Below are 23,617 nucleotides of genomic sequence, written 5' to 3'. Positions count from 1 at the left end.
GGCCACAATGGAACTCAGGACAATTTCTAAAGAACTGCAGGACTCCCTTGCCTCAGTTAAGGTCAGTGTTTCATAACACAACAATAAGGGAGAGACTGAGCAAAAATGGCATCCATAGCAGAGTTCCAAGGAGAAAACCACTGCTGACCAAAAAGAACATAAAGGCTCGGTTACGTTTGAAAAAGAACATCTGAATGATTCCCAAGACTTTTGGGAGAATATTATATGGACTGAGGAGATGAAAGTTGAGCTTTTTGGAAGGTGTGTGTCTCGTTACATCATCTCTAAACGTAGCACAGCATTACAGAAAAAGATCATCCAACCACCAGTCAAACATGGTGTTGGTAGTGTGATGGTCTTGGGCTGCTTGCTCCTTCAGGACCTGGACAACTTGCTGTGATCGATGGGACCATGAATTCTGCTCTTTTAACAGAAAATTCCGAACGAGAATGTTCAGCCATCAGTTTGTGATCTCAAGCTAAGCGCACTTGGGTTCTGCTGCAGGACAACGATCCAAAACAGACCATCATTGAAATGCAATGATGACCTTAGAAAGTCCGTTCATTTTCGAAAACCCTCACATTTCTGCTTAATTCAAACAATTCTGTCAGGAAGAGTGGGCCAAAATATCTCCACAGAGATGTGAAAGACTGATTGCCAGTTATAGAAAACGTTTGATTTCAGTTGTTGCTGCTGAGGATGGCCAAACCAGTTATTAGGTTTAAGGGGCCATTACTTTTTCACACAAGGCCAAGTTTTTTTCCTTAATAAATAAAATCACCATTTAAAAGCAACATTTTAAGTTCACTTATGTATTTTATTTGTCTGATATTTACATTTCTTTGATGATCTTAGAAATTAAAGTGGTGAAACTATGCAAAAATATAAGAATTTGAGAAGGGGGCCAATACTTTTTCATAGCCCTGTACATCAGTTCCAGACACTCAACTAGCAAGTTATATTAAGGTGGCAGACGTCGAGTCGAAGTTGTCCAATTTGCTGGCTGGCAGGAAAGGTTTTTCTTCGCGGGGACGATAACAATGGCAGCTATCGTTATTCTTTCCCCTCTCTCTTCTATCCTCCTTCCCATTATGCAATGCAGATTACAGTAAAAAAATGAAGGATTACAGTAATGCTGTATTTTTTTTCTTTATGGCAGAGTAGCTCGACGGAAGCCTCTCCTCAGTGCAGGACACATGAAAGCCTACATGGAGTTTGCTAAAAAAAAAAAATTAAAAACACCTGAAGGACTCCAAGATGGTGAGAAATAAGATTATCTGGTCTGATGAGACCAAGATAGAAATTGTTGGCCTTAATTCTAAATGGCATGTGTGGACAAAACCAGGCACTGGTCATCACCTGTCCAATACAGTCCCATCAGTGAAGCATGGTGGTGGCAGCATCTTGCTGTGGGGGTGTTTTTCAGCTGCAGGGAGAAGACGACTGGTTGCAATTGAAGGAAAGATGAATGCGGCCAAGTACAAGGATATTCTGGACGAAAACCTTCTCCAGAGTGCTCAGGACCTGAGACTGGGCCGAAGGTTCACCTTCAAACAAGACAATGACCCTAAGCACACAGCTAAAATACCGAAGGAGTGGCTTCAGAACAACTCCGTGACTGTTTATGAATGGCCCAGGCAAAGCCCTGACTTAAACCCAATTGAGCATCTCTGGAAAGACCCGAAAATGGCTGCCCACCAACGTTCAACATCCAACGTGACAGAACTGAAGAGGATCTGCAAGGAGGAATGGCAGACGATCCCCAAATACAGGTGTAGACTCATGGCTGTGTTCGCTCAAAAAATTGCTTCTACTAAATACTGAGCAAAGGGTCTGAATACTTATGGCTGTGTGATATTTCAGTTTTTCTTTTTTAATAGATTTGCAAAAATTTCAACAATTCCGTTTTTTTTCTGTCCATATGGAGTGCTGTGTGTACATTAATGTGGAAAAAAATGAACTTAAATGATTTTAGCAAGGCGGCACGGTGGGCGACTGGTTAAAGCCTCAGCCTCACAGTTCTGAGGACCGGGGTTCAATCCCCGGCCCCGGCTGTTTAGAGTTTGCATGTTCTCTCCGTGCCTGCGTGGGTTTTCTCCGGGCACTCCGGTTTCCTCCCACATCCCAAAAACATGCATGAATTGGAGACTCTAAAATTGCCCATAGTTGTGAATGTGAGTGCGAATGGTTGTTTGTTTGTATGTGCCCTGCGATTGGCTGGCAACCAGTTCAGGGTGTACCCAGTCTCCTGCCCGATGATAGCTGGGATAGGCTCCAGCACGCCCGCGACCCTAGTGAGGAGAAGCGGCTCAGAAAATGGATGGATGTATTTTAGCAAATCGCTGCAAAATAAAAAAAGAGTGAAAAATTTAAGGGGGTCTGAATACTTTCCGTACCCACTCTACTTCATAATAAAAATACAGTATAATACTGGTCCAATTTTACAGCAAATTCTTCCAATTTTACAGCAAATGCTTACAGCGTAACCAAATCTTATGTACAGTTATTTCACAATTGTCATCAAATATATGCTTCCATCCATTTTCTTCCGCGTATAGGGGATTAGGTCGCGGGGGCAACAGCTTAAGCAGGGAAGCACAGACTTCCCTCTCCCCAGCTACTCCTGCAGCCATTTGCTAAAATCATCTAAGTTAATTTTTTCCACATTAATGTACACACAACACCCCATATTGACAGAAAAAAAAAGGAATTGTTGCAGATTTATTAAAAAAGAAAAACTGAAATATGACACAGCCATAAGTATTCAGACCCTATGCTCAGTATTTAGTAGAAGCACCCTGTTACTTCCTGGTAGGCTGCTATGTCAGAGCACTTCCATATATGAGCAAGCTTGCACTGGGGCGCTGTTGTCCTTGTGCGCCGCCCCGTGGCCTTTTCATACCGCACAAGTGCAGTATGAAACGGCCTTGAGTCAACAATTCCACCCAGGTAAACAACCACTGGACCATTATAATAATTGTACCTTCCCCTCATCCTGCATAGGATAATATACTGTAGGTTTGGCAAGTAGATATATTGATAGCTAGCTAGATGAGGTAGATGGATATTGACTTTGACATTTTGGAACACTTTAACATGTCTGGTTTTGTTTAATTTTTCTTTTTTTTTCTTTTAGTTTATGCATTTTGATAATGTTTTCCGTGGAAAATGCTCTTTCCTGTGATAGCTGTCCCCCAACTAAAGGGCTGAGAACCGTTTTGTGATAAAAGCAAATTACTTATTATAATTCAGATGTTTTACACTCTCTCTGACCACTATTCCCCCACGTGTCTTGCATAAAATAACTCAGATGACTTTGCTCGCACCAATTTCCCCTACTGCTGACTGCATTCCTTGCCTTTTGCACCGCCAATTATTGTTGCACTTGCTATGCAATTCCTTATTGTAGCTTTCAGATGCAAATGAGAACAGTTCTCTTGGTCCTGCTGACAGCTGTGAGGCTTGCTATATTACCTCCTATAATTGCCACTAATTGTTAGTCTCTAAGCGGGACTTATCAACGCACAAATTGCTGCTATTCCAACTATGGAGACTGTTTATCACATGTTTTGCATGGCATATTGTGCTTTAAGCCTGCTGTGTGTAGTCTATGTCTTTCTACAGTGGCTGGGGTTGTTGAGTTACTCTTCAGCAGAGAATACCAGGCGTCAATTGGGGCTAAGGTTTTTATTATTATATTATATATAATATATTATATATTATATTATATATATTATATTTATCCTTTATTTGTTCAATGCATTTTTCCAATAATATTAACAGACATGTTTGATATTTTTTTTCACAGACTTTACTTAATCAGAACCATACTGTAATCTTCTTTTCCTTTCGGCTTGTCCCGTTAGGGGTCGCCACAGCGCGTCATCCTTTTCCATGTAAGCCTATCTCCTGCGTCCTCCTCTCGAACACCAACTGCCATCATGTCTTCCCTCACGACATCCATCAACCTTCTCTTTGGTCTTCCTCTAGCTCTCTTGACTGGCAGCTCCATCCTCATCATCCTTCTACCAATATACTCACTATTTCTCCTCTGGACGTGTCCAAACCATCGAAGTCTGCTCTCTCTAACTTTGTCTCCAAAACATCGAACCTTGGCTGTCCCTCTGATGAGCTTATTTCTAATTTTATCCAACCTGGTCACTCCAAGAGCGAACCTCAACATCTTCATTTCTGCCACCTCCAGCTCTGCTTCCTGTTGTCTCTTCAGTGCCACTGTCTCTAATCCGTACATCATGGCTGGCCTCACCACTGTTTTATAAACTTTGCCCTTCATCCTAGCAGAGACTCTTCTGTCACATAACACACCTGACACCTTCCTCCACCGGTTCCAACCTGCTTGGACCCGTTTCTTCACTTCCTGACCACACTCCCCATTGCTCTGGACGGTTGACCCCAAGTATTTAAAGTCCTCCACCCTTGCTATCTCTTCTCCCTGTAGCCTCACTCTTCCCCCACCACCCCTCTCATTCATGCACATATATTCTGTCTTACTTCGGCTAATCTTCATTCCTCTTCTTTCCAGTGCATGCCTCCATCTTTCTAACTGTTCCTCCAGCTGCTCCCTGCTTTCACTGCAGATCACAATGTCATCTGCAAACATCATGGTCCACGGGGATTCCAGTCAAACCTCATCTGTCAGCCTATCCATCACCACTGCAAAAAGGAAGGGGCTCAGGGCTGATCCCTGATGCAGTCCCACCTCCATCTTAAATTCATCTGTCACACCTACAGCACACCTCACCGCTGTTCTGCTGCCCTCGTACATGTCCTGTATTATTCGAACATACTTCTCTGCCACTCCAGACTTCCGCATGCAGTACCACAGTTCCTCTCTGGGTACTCTGTCATAGGCTTTCTCTAGATCTACAAAGACACAATGTAGCTCCTTCTGACCTTCTCTGTACTTTTCCATCAGCATCCTCAGGGCAAATAATGCATCTGTGGTACTCTTTCTAGGCATGAAACCATACTGTTGCTCGCAAATACTCACTTCTGTCCTGAGTCTAGCCTCCAGTACTCTTTCCCATAACTTCATTGTGTGGCTCATCAACTTTATTCCTCTATAGTTCCCACAGCTCTGCACATCACCTTTGTTCTTAAAAATGGGCACCAGTACACTTTTCCTCCATTCCTCAGCCATTTTCTCACACACTAGAATTCTATTGAACAAGCTGGTCAAAAACTCCACAGCCACCTCTCCGAGATGCTTCCATACCTCCACAGGAATGTCATCAGGACCAACTGCCTTTCCATTTTTCATCCTCTTTAATGCCTTTCTAACTTCCCCCTTACTAATCATTGCCACTTCCTGGTCCACCACACTTGCCTCTTCTCTCTCCTTTTCCTCATTCATCAACTCCTCGAAGTATTCTTTCCATCAAGCTAGCACACTGCTGGCACCAGTCAACATATTTCCATCTCTATCCTTAATCACCCTAACCTGCTGCACATCCTTCCCATCTCTATCCCTCTGTCTGGCCAGCCTGTATAGATCCTTTTCTCCTTCTTTAGTGTCCAATCTGGCATACATGTCATCATATGCCTCTTTTTTGGCCTTTGCCACCTCTACCTTTGCCCTGTGTCGCATATCAATGTATTCCTTTCACCTCTCCTCGGTCCTCTCAGTGTCCCACTTCTTCTTAGCTAACCTTTTTCCTTGTATGATTTCCTGTACTGTGTGGTTCCACCACCAAGTCTCCTTCTCTCCTTTCCTGCCAGAAGATACACCAAGTACTCTCCTGCCTGCCTCTCTGATCACCTTGGCTGCAGTGGTCCAGTCTTCTGGAAGCTCATCCCGTCCACCGAGAGCCTGTCTCACCTCTTCCTGATAAGCTGCACAACAGTCGTCCTGTCTCAGCTTCCACCACATGGTTCTCTGCTTTCCTTTGTCGTCCTAATCTTCCTCCCCACCACCAGAGTCATCTTACACACCACCATCATATGCTGTCTAGCCACACTCTCCCCTACCACTACCTTACAGTCGGTAACATCCTTCAGATTACGTCGTCTGCACAAGATGTAATCCACCTGCGTGCTTCTACCGCTGCTCTTGTAGGTCACCCTATGTTCGTGCCTCTTCTGGAAAAAAGTGTTCACTACAGCCATTTGCATCCTTGTTGCAAAGTCTACCACCATCTGTCCCTCCAAGTTCCTTTCCTGGATGCCATACTTACCCATCACTTCTTCATCACCCCTATTACCTTCACCAACATGTCCATTACAATCTGCACCAATTACGAGTCTCTCTCTGTCTGGGATGCTCAGAACTACTTCATCTAGCTCCTTCCAGAATTTCTCTTTCACCTCTAGGTCACATCCTACCTGTGGGGCATAGCCACTAATCACATTACACATAACACCCTCAATTTCAAATTTCAGCCTCATCACTCGATCTGATACTCTTTTCACCTCCAAGACATTCTTAGCCAACTCTTCTTTTAAAATAACCCCAACTCCATTTCTCTTCCCATCTACACCATGGTAAAATAATTTAAACCCTGCCCCTAAACTTCTAGCCTTACTGCCTTTCCACCTGGTCTCCTGGACACACAATATATCAACCTTTCTCCTAATCATCATGTCAACCAACTCCCGAGATTTTCCTGTCGTAGTCCCAACATTCAAAGTCCCCACATTCAGTTTTAGGCTCTGTGCTTTCCTCTTCTCTTTCTGCCGAAGAACCCACTTTCCACCTCTTCTTCTTCTTTGACTTCGACCCACAGTAGCTGATTTTCCAATGCCGCCCTGCAGGTTGACGGCGCCGGTGGCGGACGTTGTTAACCCGGTCCACGACCGATCCGGTATGGAATTCTTTGGATGAACGCTCATATTTGTTTGGCAAAGTTTTAAGCCGGATGCCCTTCCTGACGCAACCCTCTGCATTTATCCTGGCTTGGGACTGGCCTACAGTTTGCACTGACTTGTGCCCCCCATAGGGCTGCATTAGAACCATACTGTATATTACAATAAAAAAATCAGCACCTCCAAATCTGAGACGATGGTCCTCAGTCTGAAAGGGGTGGTGTGCCCTCTCCAGGTCGGGGATGAGATCCTGCCCCAAGTGGAGGAGTTCAAGTATCTTGGGGTCTTATTCACGAGTGAGGGAAGAATGGAACGGGAGATCGACAGGCGGATCGATGCACTGTCTGCAGTGATGCGGACTTTGTATCGGTCCGTCGTGGTGAAGAAAGAGCTAAGCCGAAAGGCGAAGCTCTCAATTTACCGGTCGATTTATGTTCCTACCTTCACCTATGGTAACGAGCTGAGGGTCGTCACCGAAAGAATGAGATGCCGGATACAAGCGGCCAAATGAGTTTCCTCCGCAGGGTGTCCCTTCGAAATAGGGTGAGAAGCTCGGTCATCCAGGAGGGGCTCAGAGTAGAGCTGCTGTTCCTCCACATCAAGAGGAGCCAGTTGACTTTCTGACTGCCTCCTGGACGCCTCCCTGGTGAGGTGTTTTGGCATGTCCCACTGGCAGGGGCCCCGGGGACGACCCAGGACACACTGGAATGACACACTGTCTCCTGGCTGGCCTAGGAACGCTTCGGGATTCCCCCGGAAGAGTTGGATGAAGTGGCTGGGGAGAGGGAAGTCTGGGTGTCCCTGCTAAAGTTACTGTCCCCGCGACCAGACCTCGGATAAGCTGAAGAAAATGGAATGGAATGGAATCAAATTCCCACATACTCGGATGAGTTAATCAAAGCAAGCATGAATTATGAAGTTGCTGACGTCCCCAAAATTGTCAGGGCAATAGATCGCATGCTAATGCAACTTGCCCCCCCCCCCCCCCCCCCCCCCAAACAGGGATCTTATTTAATGGAACTATAACCACACACATTCTAAAAATGTGCAAGCTGTGTGTGATTCAAAAGGGGTCATAACACTTAATCATCCATGCAAATCAGTCCCTTTTCGGCGAAATTCGCCGTTTTGAACTCAAAATAGCCCATTTCCATGAATCTTTCAGCGCTGGCAGCTAGATCCACTCCACACATCCACCATCCACACACAGATGTAATTGTGAATATTACTCCGCGGCGGACTAATATGCTGGCGTATCGGCCTGAGGTTCCGCCCGTGCCCTCGGGATCGGCTTTGGCTAAATCGCAGGCGTTGACGAGACCAGAAAAAACACTTCCGCCGCTTCTGCTGTTAAGAAGTAACGGTACTTTTACTACATTAAAATGATCTAAATGTTGGTGGCTACATTTATTTATCAATTATTGGGTATTTATCAACTATTTCGTGAGCGAGACTACGACTTTGACTTCCCCATTGGCGCAGTTTGCTCACCATTCAAACGACACAGGAAAGTCACATGACCTCACACAACATCTCTATTGGGCTTCCCGGGCATAGGTATTAAAACTAGATAAGCCAGTCTGGCTGATCGACTTGCCTACGTGGCGGCCATGTTGGGAAGGTCGTCGTTACCACGAAAGCAACGGCGTGCAACTCGTCGTGTTTATATTTATTCATTCATTTCATTCATCGTCCATTCCGCTTATCCTCACTTGGGTCGCGGGCGTACTGGAGCCTATCCCAGCTATCTTCGGGCGAGAGGCGGGGTACACCCTGAATTGGTCGCCAGCCAGACGAACAAAAACAACAGTTTTCATGTATTGTAGTATTTGTCTGCCACTGTCTGCCCAAACGTGGATATTTCAGATCACTTATAACTTGAGAAAACACCGTGCAGTAAAATGTAAAATGTGCAGTTTTGACTGTGCATACTCACACACACACACACGAACACAGCAACATCAGAATTAGCAGAATTTGCATTTTATTTTGTAATTATTATTTTTTTTTTATTGATGTTCATGCTATGGTTAAAAACTTCTTTTTTTCAAGTTGCTCACTATTTACTCAGTACTTGAATAATTATTTCACTGTGTACTTCAGGGTCATGTTTACCACTGTGTTACATCACCTTTTCTTTTAACAATATTCAATAAACGTTTGGGAACTGAGGACACGAATTGTTGAACCTTTGTAGGTGGAATTCTTTCCCATTCTTGCTTGATGTACAGCTTCAGCTGTTCAACAGTCCGGGGTCTCCGTTGTCGTATTATACGCTTCATAATGCGCCACACATTTTCAATGGGAGACAGGTCTGGACTGCAGACACGCCAGTCTAGTACACTCACTCTTTTACTACATAGCCACGCTGTTGTAACACGTGCAGAATGTGGTTTGACATTGTCGTGCTGAAATAAGCAGGGGCGTCCATGAAAAAGACGTTGCTTGGATGGCAGCATATGTTTCTCCAAAACCTGTATGTACCTTTCAGCATTAATGGTGCCTTCACAGATGTGTAAGTTACCCATGCCATTGGCACGAACACAGCCCCATACTATCACAGATGCTGGCTTTTGAACTTTGCGTCCATAACAGTCCAGTGGGGTTGTACAATCAGCTCGACTCTTAAACTATGATGTTTGTCCTTTATTTTGTTTTTATGGTCCACATGGTCAGCAGAATTGTCAAAAACTCTGATTCATTAGGTAATTTATCTGGACTGAAAGACTAATGAAAAAACAAGGGGAGGTTTGCTGATCTGGGTCTAAAACAAGTTCTATTTCTTCACTCTCGGAATCTTCACCTTCCTTATTATCACTCTAATAATATTGAGCTGTGATTTGACTGCAATGTCTTTTTAGCATAGTACAGAACATACACGTGGTTGTGCTCACTGCTGGCCATTCGTATGGCCCATGAAGAGTGCAAATCATTGTTGTCTGTTTTTATTTATGTTTAACACAATGTCCCAACTTCATTGGAATTGGGGTTGTACATCAACATGTACTTGAGCAGTGTAAATAAGTTTTTCTGCGTGAAGAAAATGTAATTATTTTTCCTTATTGTACTCTTCAGAGTCTTCCAGATTGCTTATGTTAAAATCAAAAACATTCTCTGCGGGAGCCCGGGGGATCCCCCCAGACCCTCCCTAGAATGTTTTTTTTTTTGGTCACCTTTTTCATGCCTTTGGTGTTTCCATGTCTACTTAATATATCATGGGATCGGTGACTCATTCGTCTTGACTAGGAATAGTGTTCTGTTTTCAAAGTTTAGAGATGGCGACCATAGGGATGGCTGGCTTGCTTTTAGCGAAGTTCATTATATATTTTATGCCTTTAAGATTGGCCGTGCCAACCTCTCTGTTTAGCATCGGAAGCATTGTGATGTCACGTAGCATGGACAAAGTGAGGAAGGCAAACAGGCTGTTCAGTGGACATGCATTCAAAACCTCAAATATGAATTAAACAGAAGAAGCTTTAAATATGTGTTAAATTTGTATTCTGTAATGAAAATCTCCAAATGACATCACATTCAGAAATTGCACAATTGAGAAGCAAAGAATGCATAACACTTTTTTTATTGTTTGCGGTTAGCACATCTGCCTCACAGTTCCAAGGTTCAGTGTTTGGGTCTTGGCTCCTGCCTTCTTGTGTGGAGTTCATATGTTCTCTCTGTGCTTCTGTGGGTCTTCTCCAGATACTCTGGCTTCCTCCCACATTTCATAAAGATTCATATTCATTTAACTGAAGACTCTAAATCAGGGGTATCAAACTAATTTTTGTCACGGGCCACATCGTAGTTATGACTTCGCCCGGAGGGCCGCTACGACTGTGAACCCATATAAACAAAAGATTACCTCATATAATTACATACAGTATACACAATGAATAACCAGTTTTGAAATCAGAAGCCTATAAGAACATGTTTTTTAACTATTACATTTGTTTTCAAAGGGGGATTGGAAACAAAAAAATGCTTGCAAATATCTCAATGTTATTATACCAGAACACAATTAGAAATTTTGATTTGCTTTCGCGGGCCACATAAAATGATGTGGCAGGCCAGATCTGGCCCCCGCGCCACCAGGTTGACACCTGTGCTCTAAATTGTCGATATGTGTGTGTGAGTTATTGTTTTTATATATGTGTTTGGCTTTTTATATTCAAGCTGTGCTCAGATAATATGCTCTCTAGGAAGCTATCTTCTTTGTCTGTCATCAGGGCTGCTAAAACCAGCCAGTTACAATCATTAACATTGATAATTGGCATTTACATTAATACACTGCTATATCGACATTCACAAAGTATATAAAAATTATAAAGGCATTTGCAGTTTTCCATTAAGCCATGCAGGGCAAACCGCAAACATGTAGAAGAACCTTCTTTGGTCAGATGAGACCAAAGTTAAAATTATTTGGCCTAAATCCAAAGTGCTATGTGTGGTGGAAAACTAACACTGCTCATCACCCTGAACACACCATCCCCACTGTTACAACATGGTGGTGGCAACATCATGCTGTGGTGTTGCTAGCCAGAGTTCGTGGGGAAAATGGATGGACTTAAATGCAGGGCAATCCTGGAGGAAAAACCTGTTGGAGGCAACAAAAGACATGAGACTGGGAAGGAGATTCATCTTCCAGCAAAGCAGTGGTCCTAAACATAAAGCCAAAGGTACAATGGAATGGTTTAGATCAAAGGATATGCATGTGTTACGACGGACCAGTCAAAGTCCAGACCTAAATTCCATTGAGCATCTGTGGCAAGACTTGAAAATAGCTGTTCACAGAGGCTCTCCGTCCAATCTGGCTGCAAAGAATAATGGGCAAACATTTCAGTGTCTAGATGTGCAAAGCTGGTAGAAACATACCCCCAAAAGACTGGCAGCTGTAATTGCAGCAAAAGTACAAGTATTGTACAAAGTATAGACGCAGGGGGACTAATACAAATGCACACTGTATTTATTAGATTTTTATTTGCTGAAAGTTTTGATAACTATTCATCATTTCTCTTTCACTTTACAATTCTGTGCTTCTTTGTGATGGTCAATCACATACAATCTGAATAAAACACTTAAGTTTGTGGTTATAAGGTGACAAAATGTGACAAGATCAAGGGGTATGAATACTTTTTCAAGGCACTGTACACGGATCAGCGTATAATTCTGTGGCTACCTCCATGGGGAAAATAGAAACCATGCTGTCTTTGTGGCGGGGTTCATTTGCACGTTGCAGTTCGCACTCGCTTTTTTAATAGTCAGTCCCCAGCTCCACTGCAGTTGTCATGGTAATAATGAAAGTAGTACAGGGCATTGTTTCCTAATTAAAGGGGGTGGGATTAGCAGTGGCTCATTTGCATGAGACAGGATCGGCCCCTCAAAACAGCCTAATTTCACCAAGGGAAAAAAGAGGGGCCATAAAGTGTGTTGTGATTCTTGAGCCATGGTGTATTTTTTATGCATGTCACAGATACCAAGTAACTGTTAAAGCAGGAAGAAATGCACAATATGCCTCCATTAATTTAACTTTACTCAATACTTTCATGCGTATTTATGTTGAAAAAGATTGACCTTTGTTTCTGAAAGCTATTTTTGAAAAATGTTTGCGTTGCATAACAGTATACCTCCTGACTCCTGATATTTTGACCATCTTAGAAAAAGGTTGACCTAGGTTATTGGTAACTTCTGTATTCTTTTCTTGTCAGGATGTTGAAATACGGACCAATGCAGCTGTTTACCTGCCCCAGATCAATGACCTGTTGAACAAAGTTCCCCGGCAGATGTTGCTGCTATTGAAGACCAACGACCTATTGAGGGGAATTGAAACCACTTTACAGACCAGAGCTTCATCGTCCTCCTTCATCAACATGTCACGCTGCTGCATACGTGCTTTGGCCAGGTACAACTAAAAAAGTCACAGGAAACAATGTTCTGTGTACCATTACCCTGTTTACTCTGTGTATTCGCTCCTTTCCTCTTCTATAATGATGGTACTAACAATAAGCATGGGGGAAAAAATCAAGTGTGTAAGTGAACTTGAAGTTTCTGTCAATTGAGTTTTTGTGTCAAGGTTGGAAATTACTAGTTTTTATTTTGGCTCATTTGTCGTCCCAATCTCTGAAACAATGGCAGGGATCGGTTCCTTAGTGGGCATTCAAGACCTTATATATACAAGGTCAATATTCAATGTCAACACAAACAAAAATGCTTGTGCAGTTATTTGACTAGATGCATTTGGGAAAAGGTCTTTGTCACACTTTTTATTTTGGATGATACAAGTACCGTACATACTGTAATTGCTTACCTAGTAGCCTTGTCGCAAATGATAATCTCAGAAATGCTATCACTCGCTAGCTTTTTTTTTTGTTTGTTTATCTAAACGAGCAAAAGCTTTTCGACTTGATGTGTCAGCAGCAACAAAAACATCATTTTTTTTCCACATTAGTGGCAATTGCGGACTTGTTTCTTTCATACCTGCGAGAAAACTTTGCAGTGCATGCACCATTGATACATACATATTATCCTCACAAATAGTCTTTTTTAAGTCCACAGTGATTCCCTCACTCTTGCCATGCTTGTGCGTTGCTTTTCTTGGACCCATATTGAGCTAGCAAAACGCGAAAATAACTGTAAATGTGAAAAACACTGAAAAGGCACACACTGACGCACTTAGCAAAGTAGTAAACGACCGCGATGCTAGAGCCGCTGAGAGTGGACCGCCTCCAACCTATAGGCGCACCGCCCGGCACAAAATGGATGAATGAAACTTTCGCGCACTGCAATAAGGTTCAACCATTGGGCATTATTTTTGTTCGGTTTGTGGTTTGTAAATGGTATAGTTCGAACTTTGAGGCGTTCGTAAATTGAGGCTCCACTGTTCTCTTTTAGTGCGGCAGTCAACACAGTATAGTCCATGTTTGCTTCGTGCTTTGACCATATCCTATCCAACTAACGTAGGCAGAATCTAGACTCAGTGTTGAATATAATGTTCCTCCACATGTTCGGGTTCCAGTACACAAGTTGCCAAAAGGAACAGAAGCTCAAAAGGAGAGCCAATGGCAACAGCAAAATACTGTGAGCTGTTTGGCATTGGTAGAGAAGAATTGTTGGATGATTTTATTCATTGGTGTGATGGTTCGTTTCTAAACTTAAATGTGATAAAAGCCAAGGAAGTGCGATTGAGGACGAGACTGTGGAGCGCATCACCAGTTTTTAGTAGCTTGTGGTGGTCATAGACAGTAAAATGTATTTTAATGAAAACACAGATGTTGTGTACAAAGAAATCACAGCAGCGACTGCACTTCTCCATTCAACCAGTTTGGAGTGTGCAGCAAGCTGATGGAAATGTTTTATCATTCCATGGTCAAATGGCTGAACAGAATAGGTAAAAAAAAATAAAAATTACTGAAAATTAACTAGGCACCACGGTGACCTGGTATTTAGCATGTCTGCCTCACAGGTTTTAAGTTTCAGGCTTGAATCTCGGTTCCGAACTTCCTCTGTGGAGTTTGCATGTTCCCCACAATCTTTTGAGGGAATCACTGTAAGCTAACAATTTCTGTAACTCCACGAAACATGTACACCTCTTGACAGGTATTTTGCCCACTTCTGGTGAGCTAAAGGGCGCATTTTTAAGACTGCAAGTCTCACCTTAGTCTTACAGATGCAGAACTGGCAAATGTAACGAATCGACCATATTTTGTAATAGAAATCACTGAACGCTAACTCGTTACGCCCATAACGCCGATTGTTCCGGATATCCGACGTTAACGGTGGTCTGGGCCAATATGGTGCTGTGTCGGGCCACTAAGATGCTTCAGATGCTGGGTAGTACAAATTTCTCGAAATTAAAACTATATTTAAAAAATAATAATTAAAAACATTTAAAAAATAAAAAGGCGCATCCACATTTAACAGTCGCCTAACCTCCCTGCTTTCCACTGTTTGTATTAGTGAATGCTTGGTGCATGCTATTTTTGCGCCACCCCATCTACAGCACTTAAGAGCTATGGCTGGCTAGCTAAATTAAGCCGCGTGGCTTAACATGAGGCAGAGGCAAAAGTTCGCTTTACTTCCTGTGTCAACGCAGCAAAAGTCCCTAATCATCGCCTCCATGGCAACAAATAAGATTCACTTATGACAGGTATTGTTATCACGGAGGGAGGATGAGGAGTAATTAAGAGGACAAGATGGAGAAATCATTCTAATTGCTAAGCTATCATGACATGTAGTCATGAAACACCGAAATAAGTGATTGGGTGATACAGTACACTTGTTACATAGGTCTGGCTGGAACCGCGTTATTGCAAAGCAAATTTATTTATATAGCGCATTTCATACACAATGTGCTTTACATGATCAAAAGCATTTAAAAACAAAGAAAAAAACATCTTATAAACATTTAAAACAAAGAGAAAAAAACTGAAAGTACAATGAAAACAGCGTACAGTGCAAGAAATATCATTTAAAAGTGGAAATGCTCTAAAAAGCTTGAGAAAAAAGAAGAGTTTTTAACCGGGAATTTCACACAAAACATTCACACTTAGGGGCTGTCGTCACTTCTGTCACTTATTCCATTTGTGTGCTCCACTATTAGACCTGAGTCTGTCAATCTCAGAGCCCTACTGGCTTTATATTCCACCAGCCTTTCTTTCATGTATTCAGGACCTAAACTGTTCAGTGATTTATAGACCAGTAGCAGAACTTTAAAATCTATTCTAAAGCTGACTGGAAGCCGGTGTAAAGACTTTAGAATTGGAGTAATATGCTCTGACATCATTGTTCTGGTCAGAACCCGAGCTGCAGCATTCTGAATGAGCTGCAGCTGTTTAATGCTCTTTTTGGGGAGTCCAGTCAGAAGACCCTTACAGTAGTCAAGTCTACTTGCGATAAAACCATGAAAACCTTGTCCTGGTCTGCATGACACATGCAAACCTTCCTTTTCAGATATGTTCTTCAGATGGTAGAAGGCAGTTTTAGTAATTGATTTGATATGACTGTTGAAAGTCAGGTCGGAATCTATCAGAACACCAAGGTTTCGGACTTGGTCTTTGGTTTTTAAAGAGAGCGACTCCAGGTATTTACGAACAATTATCTCAGTTTTATTGTGGTTTAATTGAAGAAAATGTTTGGCTCATCCAGTTATTTATCTGTTTTAGACAGTGACACAACATCTCAATTGAACTGTAGTCATCTGAAGACACTGCTAGATATCGCTGTGTGTCATCTGCATAGCTATGATAGTCGAAATAAAAATTCTGAAGAGTTTTACCTAAGGGTAGCATATACAGTCTGAACACGAGGGGTCCGAAAACTGACCCTTGAGGGACCCCATAGGTCATTGCCATTCGATGAGATTGAACACTTCCAATGGTTACAAAATAACTCTTTTCCTCCAGGTAGGACCTGAACCATTTAAGGACTGTTCCATTTAGTCCTACCCACGTTTCCAACCTGTTCATCAGTATATTATGATCTACTGTATCAAAAGCCGCACTGAGGTCCAACAAGACCAGAATTGACACCTTTCCCGAGTCAGTATTTAACCTTATATCATTTAGCACTTTGATAAGAGCAGATTCTGTACTGTGATGAGTTGGGAACCCTGATTGAAATTTGTCAAAAAGTCCATTTAAGTTCAAGAAATTGCTGAGTTGATTAAAAATCTTGGCTATGAAAGGAAGATTTGAGATGGGTCTATAGCTTGCTAACATGGAAGCGTCCAGCATTCTATTTTTTATCAAAGGCTTACTGGCAGCTACTTTAAGAGCTTTAGGAAACTCGCCTGACGGAAGTGAGCAATTGATTTGCTGCAAATCAGCTAGCACAGACTTCGTAATAACTTTGAAAAAGTCAGATGCTATTGAGTCAAGACAGCTCATTGATGGGTTCAGCTGCTGAACCTTTTTCTCTACAGTCTTTTGGTCAACTGTATCAAATTCTGACATGGTAATAGAGTTTTTACTGGGTGGCTTCAGATGTAGTATCATTTTATCATTTTGCTGATTTGTGTTAATATTTAACATGATGGATTGTATTTTTTCACTAAATTAACAAGCAAATTCATTGCATCTATCAGCTGTTAGGAGTTCTGGAGCTACGTGATTCGGGGGGGGGGGGGGGGGGGGGTTGTGAGCTTTTCAACCACAGCAAACAGAGTGAGAGTATTGTTGAAGTTCTTATTGATGATTTCAGAAAAGTGTTGCTGTCTAGCCCTGACTAACTCTTAGTAAAATTACAAAGACTGTCTGTAGAGGTCATAGTCAATTTGGAGTTTAGTTTTTCTCCACATACGTTCTGCTTTCCTACACTTTGATATAGAGGTCTTTACCATCATAGTGTTCTAGGTCGCCTCAAGATTGTCTTAGTTTTAATAGGACCGACAGCATTCATGACATTTGAGAATTTTCAGGTGAAATTATCCAAAAGTTCATCAACTGTCTCAGCATTCACAGTTTGTGGCACAGCTATGGTCTCCATAAACCTAGTAGTGGTACTCTCATTTATGTACCTTTTCTTAATAGACATGAGGCTGTCTGAACGTTTGGAAGAATCTGTAATTCAAAGAACACATAAAATGGTCAGAAATAGCCATATCCTTTATGTCAATTGATAGAAGTTCAACATCCTTAGAGATGACCAGGTCTAAGATGTGACCTTAAGTGTGGGTTGGACTCTTAATATGTTGAGATAGGTCAAATGTGTCTGGTATAGCAGAGTTCTTTAGATATTTTGTCCATGTTATTGTCAACATGAATGTTAAATTCTCCCGTTATGACAAAATAGTCAGTACAAATAATTGTCAGCAGTTCTGAAAAATCCTCCATAAATTTTCTATTGTATCTTGGAGGCCTATAAATTATTAAAACAATAACCTTTGGGTCACCTTTAACTAAAAAAACAGAGATATTCAAAAGAGCTAAAATCAGTATAATTTCTTTACACTGAAATAATGACTTAATAACAGCAATACCACCGCCTTTTCCCCCTTTTCGACACTTGTTCATAAAATGAAAATTTGCTGGTGTTGCCTCATTTAATATGGTATTACAGCGACTTTCTGTTTACCACATTTCATTTCGTAACAAAAAGTCCAGATCATAGGTTGTAATGATGTCATTAATCAACATTGATTTATTACCCAGTGACCTGATATTGGAAAGAGCTAGTCTCGCAGAGATAACTGGAGACAATGGTTTGATAGATTCACATTTTATCCTCACTAAGATTGTCGTTCTGCTTTTTTTTGTGCCGTATTTTTTTGACCAACTTTCTCTCCCTGTAATTACAGTGATGAAAAATGACTGATCTTACTTATTCCGGAAAAGACCCGGCAGATCTCAGTCAGATTCGCAGATAAGATTCTTCATGGGTCGAGGAGGGGCCCTTTGCATCTTATGGATGGTGGTTTCAGGCAAGGGGGAATGGGAGGAAGATCTTGGCGTGATGTGCGTTGGATTCCAATATTGACAATCATTTTCATCCTGTCCTTCACACCTAACAGAGAATTTGGAGATTTGAGTTTTGCGTTGGGCTTTGCTCCAATGGGGCAGCGAGGGGTCTGGGAGATTCTACGTGCTGGCTCATCTCATTTGTCATTCACTCCTCCGATTGTTTGGATCACACTGATGTATCCGTCTGCGCCTTGTCGCCTTATCGCTTGTTCCTCCTATTGTTTGGGAACAATCTTTCGGTCCTTCAGCCGTGTCAACACGGCAAGTGTTTTCTTTTCAGGTCGAATGAAGTACACAGTAAAAAATGTTGGCAGCCAATAACTTAACCCCTTGTGTATTTAGACAGAAACCATCTGCCTTGTAAAGATGTATGCGCTCCCAAAAATGCAGAAATTGTCAATGAAACTCACGGATAGTGCAGTACACACTTCTACAGATAAAAATCGAAATGAAGTGACTGTAAGATGATATGAGAATTTGTGCAAATACATGATAAACAGGAGGGAAATGTTAAATATATTCTAGAAGTTATCATTTATTTGCTTAGCTTGCATTAGTATTATGGACGATTTTAGATGTCTCGCCTTCAAAAAGATGACTCAGCATCATCCGATGGAAGGGCGCCTGGACCAAGGACGTGATCGGATGTGGTCGGGGACGTGACAGGTGTTGGTCCAATGTTTTGTGTTGTGTCTTATTGTTTAGAACATTATGTCTGGGAAAAACCCTCCTATTTTCAAATAAATGCAGGAGCGACGGGAGAGATTGGTTAGAGCGTGTTGAGAGACTGTGATCTGAACAATCTCCCATACGCCCTCCTCATGAGAAAAAGAACCCAGTGTCTTCATTCCTTTTGTGTCTATTTTTATAATGTTGGGTAAGATAAATCCAACATTAAATTGGTCCTTCGAGCTGGATGTCAACACACCCGAGGATTCCAGTTGTGGAGCCGACTTCCAGTTAAGAGACAGTGGCCACGGCAAGTAAGACCCTTTACGGGACTGGTCTTCGTTCTCCTCAACTGGGATCTGAAGGTTGACGACAATCCACAGGATTGAAGATGACTGGTGAGTTAAATTTTAATTTTTTTTTTTAGGAAAAAGGACGCCGGAGTCCACAAATTCCGCGAGGACGGCGGAGTCCTGTACGTACTTAAATTCCGTGTTTAATAAACCCTGTGAATACTAGTCAATGGCGGGTGAAATAAAGAAACTAGGAAAGTTTCGTGGCGTCGTAGTTAAATTCCGTATAGGACGGCGGAGTCCTCTAATGAGCTGTTGACAGACGTAGTTAAATTCCGTATAGGACGGCGGAGTCCTCTGACGAGCCAGTGTGAATGAAAACTGTTTGAATGAGAGTGGAAATGGGAAACCACTAGGTTTTTCATTCCATACCAAAACAGTGGGAAAGTAAACAGTGGACTTTTGTGGATGCAAAGGCAAGAATTCTCCACTCGAAAGAGTTGAAGTGAGAATTACCACAGAAAGTAAATTTGAATCACCGTCCTACTGAAAAGAAACAGTGTTCTAGACTACCCTAGGTAGTATTACACTGAACCAAATTCTTTCAAATGGGGAAAGGAAGTAGTAAAATAAAAAACAGGAATACACTGCAGTGTAAAGGTTGGAAGTAAAGTAAGTAAAATTTAAAAGAAAAAAAAAACAGGATCCTGATAAAATTTAATATTTAGAGACAGGGATAACCGAACACGGCTTTAATGGTTGGTTAAATACACAAAAAATAGCCGCGTTGCAGGAATCAAATTATATAAAAAATAAAAGACAAACCACCGTTAAACGTGGGAAAGGCCCTATTGTCTGCAGCCTTGCAGCTTATCACAAAAATAGAAGATAAAAAAAAGAATGTGATGAGCTGTAGTAATACAGAGAGCAGCATGCGTACCAAACCCACGCACATTGTTAAATTCATTAAGACCAGACGCTACTGTGTTTACAGTAGTGGACATAAGTAATGCATTCTTTTCAGTACCAATAGAAAATAACAGTCAATTTTGGTTTGCATTCACATTTGAGAAAAAAAAAATATATATATATACATTTACTAGATTACCACAAGGTTACTGTGAAAGTCCAACCATTTTTTCACATGTTATGACAACACGCATGTCTTCTGGCATCTACAGATGGAGAGACATGCAAGGATTCATTGGCCTTGCTGCATCATCTAACAGAAGAGGGACATAAAGTTAACAAAAATAAATTGCAATGATGTAAAAGGCAAGTCAAATATCTAGGCCATAATTTCAGTGTAGGAGGAAGGACTATATTAGAAGACAGGAAAGCTATAGTCTTAAAAAATCTTAAACGACAGATGAAGAAACATATAATAATCATTTTTAGGTCTGACAAATTATTGTAAAGCATGGATTCCAAACTATGCAGAAATTGTTGCACCATTGTCAAAATTAATGTATGAAGACAACCTTAAAATGACATCATCTGTTTAATGGAGTACAGAGGCAGAAAAGGCCTTCTGTGACATTAAACAACATTTGGTGTCCAGTGCTGTGCTAGGCCTTCCAAAATTAATGATAAAACATTCATTCAAATGGTAGATTGTAAAAGCTATTGCATGACCTCCGTACTTACACAACAATATGGTGATAAGCTAAGACCAATAGCTTATTTTTCAACTAAATTGGACAACGTAACGTGTGCATTACCACATTGTGTCAGAGCATTTGTGGCAGCCTTGACGGCAGTAGAGAGCAGTTCACCCTTAAGGTCCCACATACAGTGTCTGCGCTCCTATTGCAAACCAATATGGCGTTTTTATCACATGCAAGACATTTATCTTGCATTGCCATCTTGCTGTCACAACCACATTTGACTGTTGAGCGATGCACAACCTTAAATCCAGCCACACTAATACCCTTACTTGATGAAGGCACGCAGCATGATTGACAGGAATTGGCTAAACAAGCTGCTGAATTAGTAGCATTAACCGAGGCATGCAAACTAATGATAAATAAAGATGGTACAATCTATACTGATAGCCAATATGAGTATTCCACAACAAGAACGCAATTATTGGGAAAAACAAAGTGCAAAACTACAAAATGAAATTTACATTAGCACAGGAAAAAAAAAAAAACCTAATCAAATGGGCTGCTATATTGAGCCATGCTGTGTCACATGTCTCAACCGGAGGGATGGTGGCACAGATAGATTGACACTTTACAGCCCTAAAAAATAGCAGAAAGAAACACGTGGGTTCATTTAACACACTGTAAAAGAGTCATTTCAGCTGAGTACTCAAATAGGGAAGGTGAGCAAAAGTCTGATAACGGAGCGGGAGCAGATGTGTAGATTCTGAAAACGCTTGCTGGTCAGTGAAGAAAAAAGACACCAACCCTTTTAGTGCGAACTCAGCAGAAAGGCACACCCACGTTGGTTATGAGATTTGATAGGTTGTTACGTAGCAACTTTGGCTACTATGGTGTTGGTTTTGTTTTTGTGGTACATGGGACGTCCCACCCTCAATGATAAAACCCATTTTTTAGATAGAAAATCACCTACCAACTGGACCAATATGACGAACCCAATAATAAAAAAAATTTTCATCATTAACTCGTATCAAAAGGAGTACAGCTGATGATCAAAATTGTGGGCATGGCCTCCAAATGCGGCAAAACGGTTTAATATTTTGTGCCCCCCAAAATCAAGCTGCTTTAATCCTAATTCCGTATGCGGCTCTCACCAATGATGCTCAAGAGAATGGGCAGAATTGGGGATTTGGATATGACTGGTATGCAACTATAGGCTTTGGATGGGAACACCTCATTGGTGAAACAGGTTATGATTGGTCCAGTTGGTCAAAAAGAACAGCAAAAGAACATAGAAAGAAGTTTAACCTAAGCAAAACGGCCCATAGTTTAATATTGAAATACAAATCAAGTCACCCAATGTGTTTGATAGTGAGCTTGTGGGCCTATTCTGGTGGAAAAGATCCCCACTTCCAAGTTAACAACATAACTACTGATGATTGGTTCCTTGTTGTCACAGGAGTTTCAGGACAAAATAACAATTGGTTACTATTGATGGAACAAGCAGCAAATGTAGCGAGAAAAGATTGTGTTGTTTGCATGGGTCCCAGGCCTTTGTTGCGCATAGGTCCGGCACAATTATCACAAGATTGTATTATTCCATTCATGAACGCTACTGTACCAACAAAGAGGTGTAAATCATGGGATCCTATATATCCCGTAACAGAAGCAGATAAACACAAACCAATGTTTTCTACTTTAGTAGCACCAAATAATTTCACTTGTATAAACATGATTAGTAAAGGCAAAAAATGAGGACCACTGAACGACACACAGTGTAAAGTAACCTTAAAAGTCGGACCAAAGTTTATGCCAGTATCACGGAGCGACATCTGGTGGTGGTGTGGAGATGATAGACTGTTTGATAGATTACCTAAAGATATATCTGGATTGTGCGCTATTATCACTTTGATATTGCATGTGTCAGTATACCCTATGCCTGTTCAAGATTTAATGGAAAGGACACCAATGTTTTTGTCCAATCTAGAACATAGACAAAAAAGAGATTTATCCTGGCAGAGGCAAAATTATCCAACATAAAACATACATCGACGCCATAGGTGTTCCTCGTGGGGTTCCAAACCAATACAAATTGGCTGACCAAGTTGCAGGAGGATTTGAGTCCTTCATATGCTGGTGGTGTACGATTAATAAAAATGTTGATAGGATAAACTATATCCACTTCAATGTACAGAGATTAGGAAATTGGACTCAGAGTGGGTTGGAAGCTGTGCATGAGCAGCTCAAGGCTACCTCTTTAATGACGTTCCAGTACCGCATAGCTGTCGACATGCTCCTCGCAAGAGAGGGAGGTGTTTGCGGTATGTTTGGAGAACAATGTTGTACATACATTCCAAACAATACTGCTTCGGATGGCAGCTTGACCAGAGCCATCGATGGTCTACGGACCCTCAATCACAAGATGAAGAACCACTTTGGGGTAGACACCTCCTTGTGGGACAGCTGGATGTACGTTTTTGGTAAATACAAAACCCTAATTTCACCAATATTGATATCAATTGCTGTTTTTGCAGCCATTCTGACATTGTGTGGATGTTGTTGTATCCCATGCATTCGGGCTTTAATCAGTAGATTAATCACCACAGCAATTAACCCCCATGGAGGAACCGTATGGAGCAGATGTATCCTTTACTGGTTGTTGATAATGATGACGATGTTGTTTTACCTGATTTGTTTCCTGATCCAGGTGATTACGATGTTTAAACTACAACATTCATGTATGACAAGTTTACTCTGAGTGTAAATGTATTTGTTTCATAAA

The 23,617-nt window shown here is 41.5% G+C and overlaps 1 protein-coding gene across 9 annotated transcripts in view; it reads left to right on the top strand.

Annotated features, from left to right (window-relative positions):
- Window positions 1-23,617, top strand: part of adck1 (aarF domain containing kinase 1) — a 156,832-nt gene that overhangs the window by 126,925 nt on the left and 6,290 nt on the right. For 8 of the 9 annotated variants that reach the window (XR_009791549.1, XM_061795542.1, XM_061795540.1 and 5 more), the window contains one exon: window positions 12,522-12,715. Coding sequence is in view for 8 of the 9 variants with exons in the window: in XM_061795542.1 (XP_061651526.1) it covers window positions 12,522-12,715 (194 nt within the window). In the remaining variant the exon portion in view is untranslated. Of the gene's footprint in view, window positions 1-12,521; window positions 12,716-18,106; window positions 22,499-23,617 lie in introns of those variants that run through there. The other variant, XM_061795544.1, reaches the window with a different exon arrangement.

Source organism: Phyllopteryx taeniolatus, chromosome 13 (assembly GCF_024500385.1).
Source record: "Phyllopteryx taeniolatus isolate TA_2022b chromosome 13, UOR_Ptae_1.2, whole genome shotgun sequence".
Taxonomy (NCBI): domain Eukaryota; kingdom Metazoa; phylum Chordata; class Actinopteri; order Syngnathiformes; family Syngnathidae; genus Phyllopteryx; species Phyllopteryx taeniolatus.
Note: the sequence above shows the minus strand (reverse complement) of the source record. Positions and strands in the feature narration are given on the sequence as shown.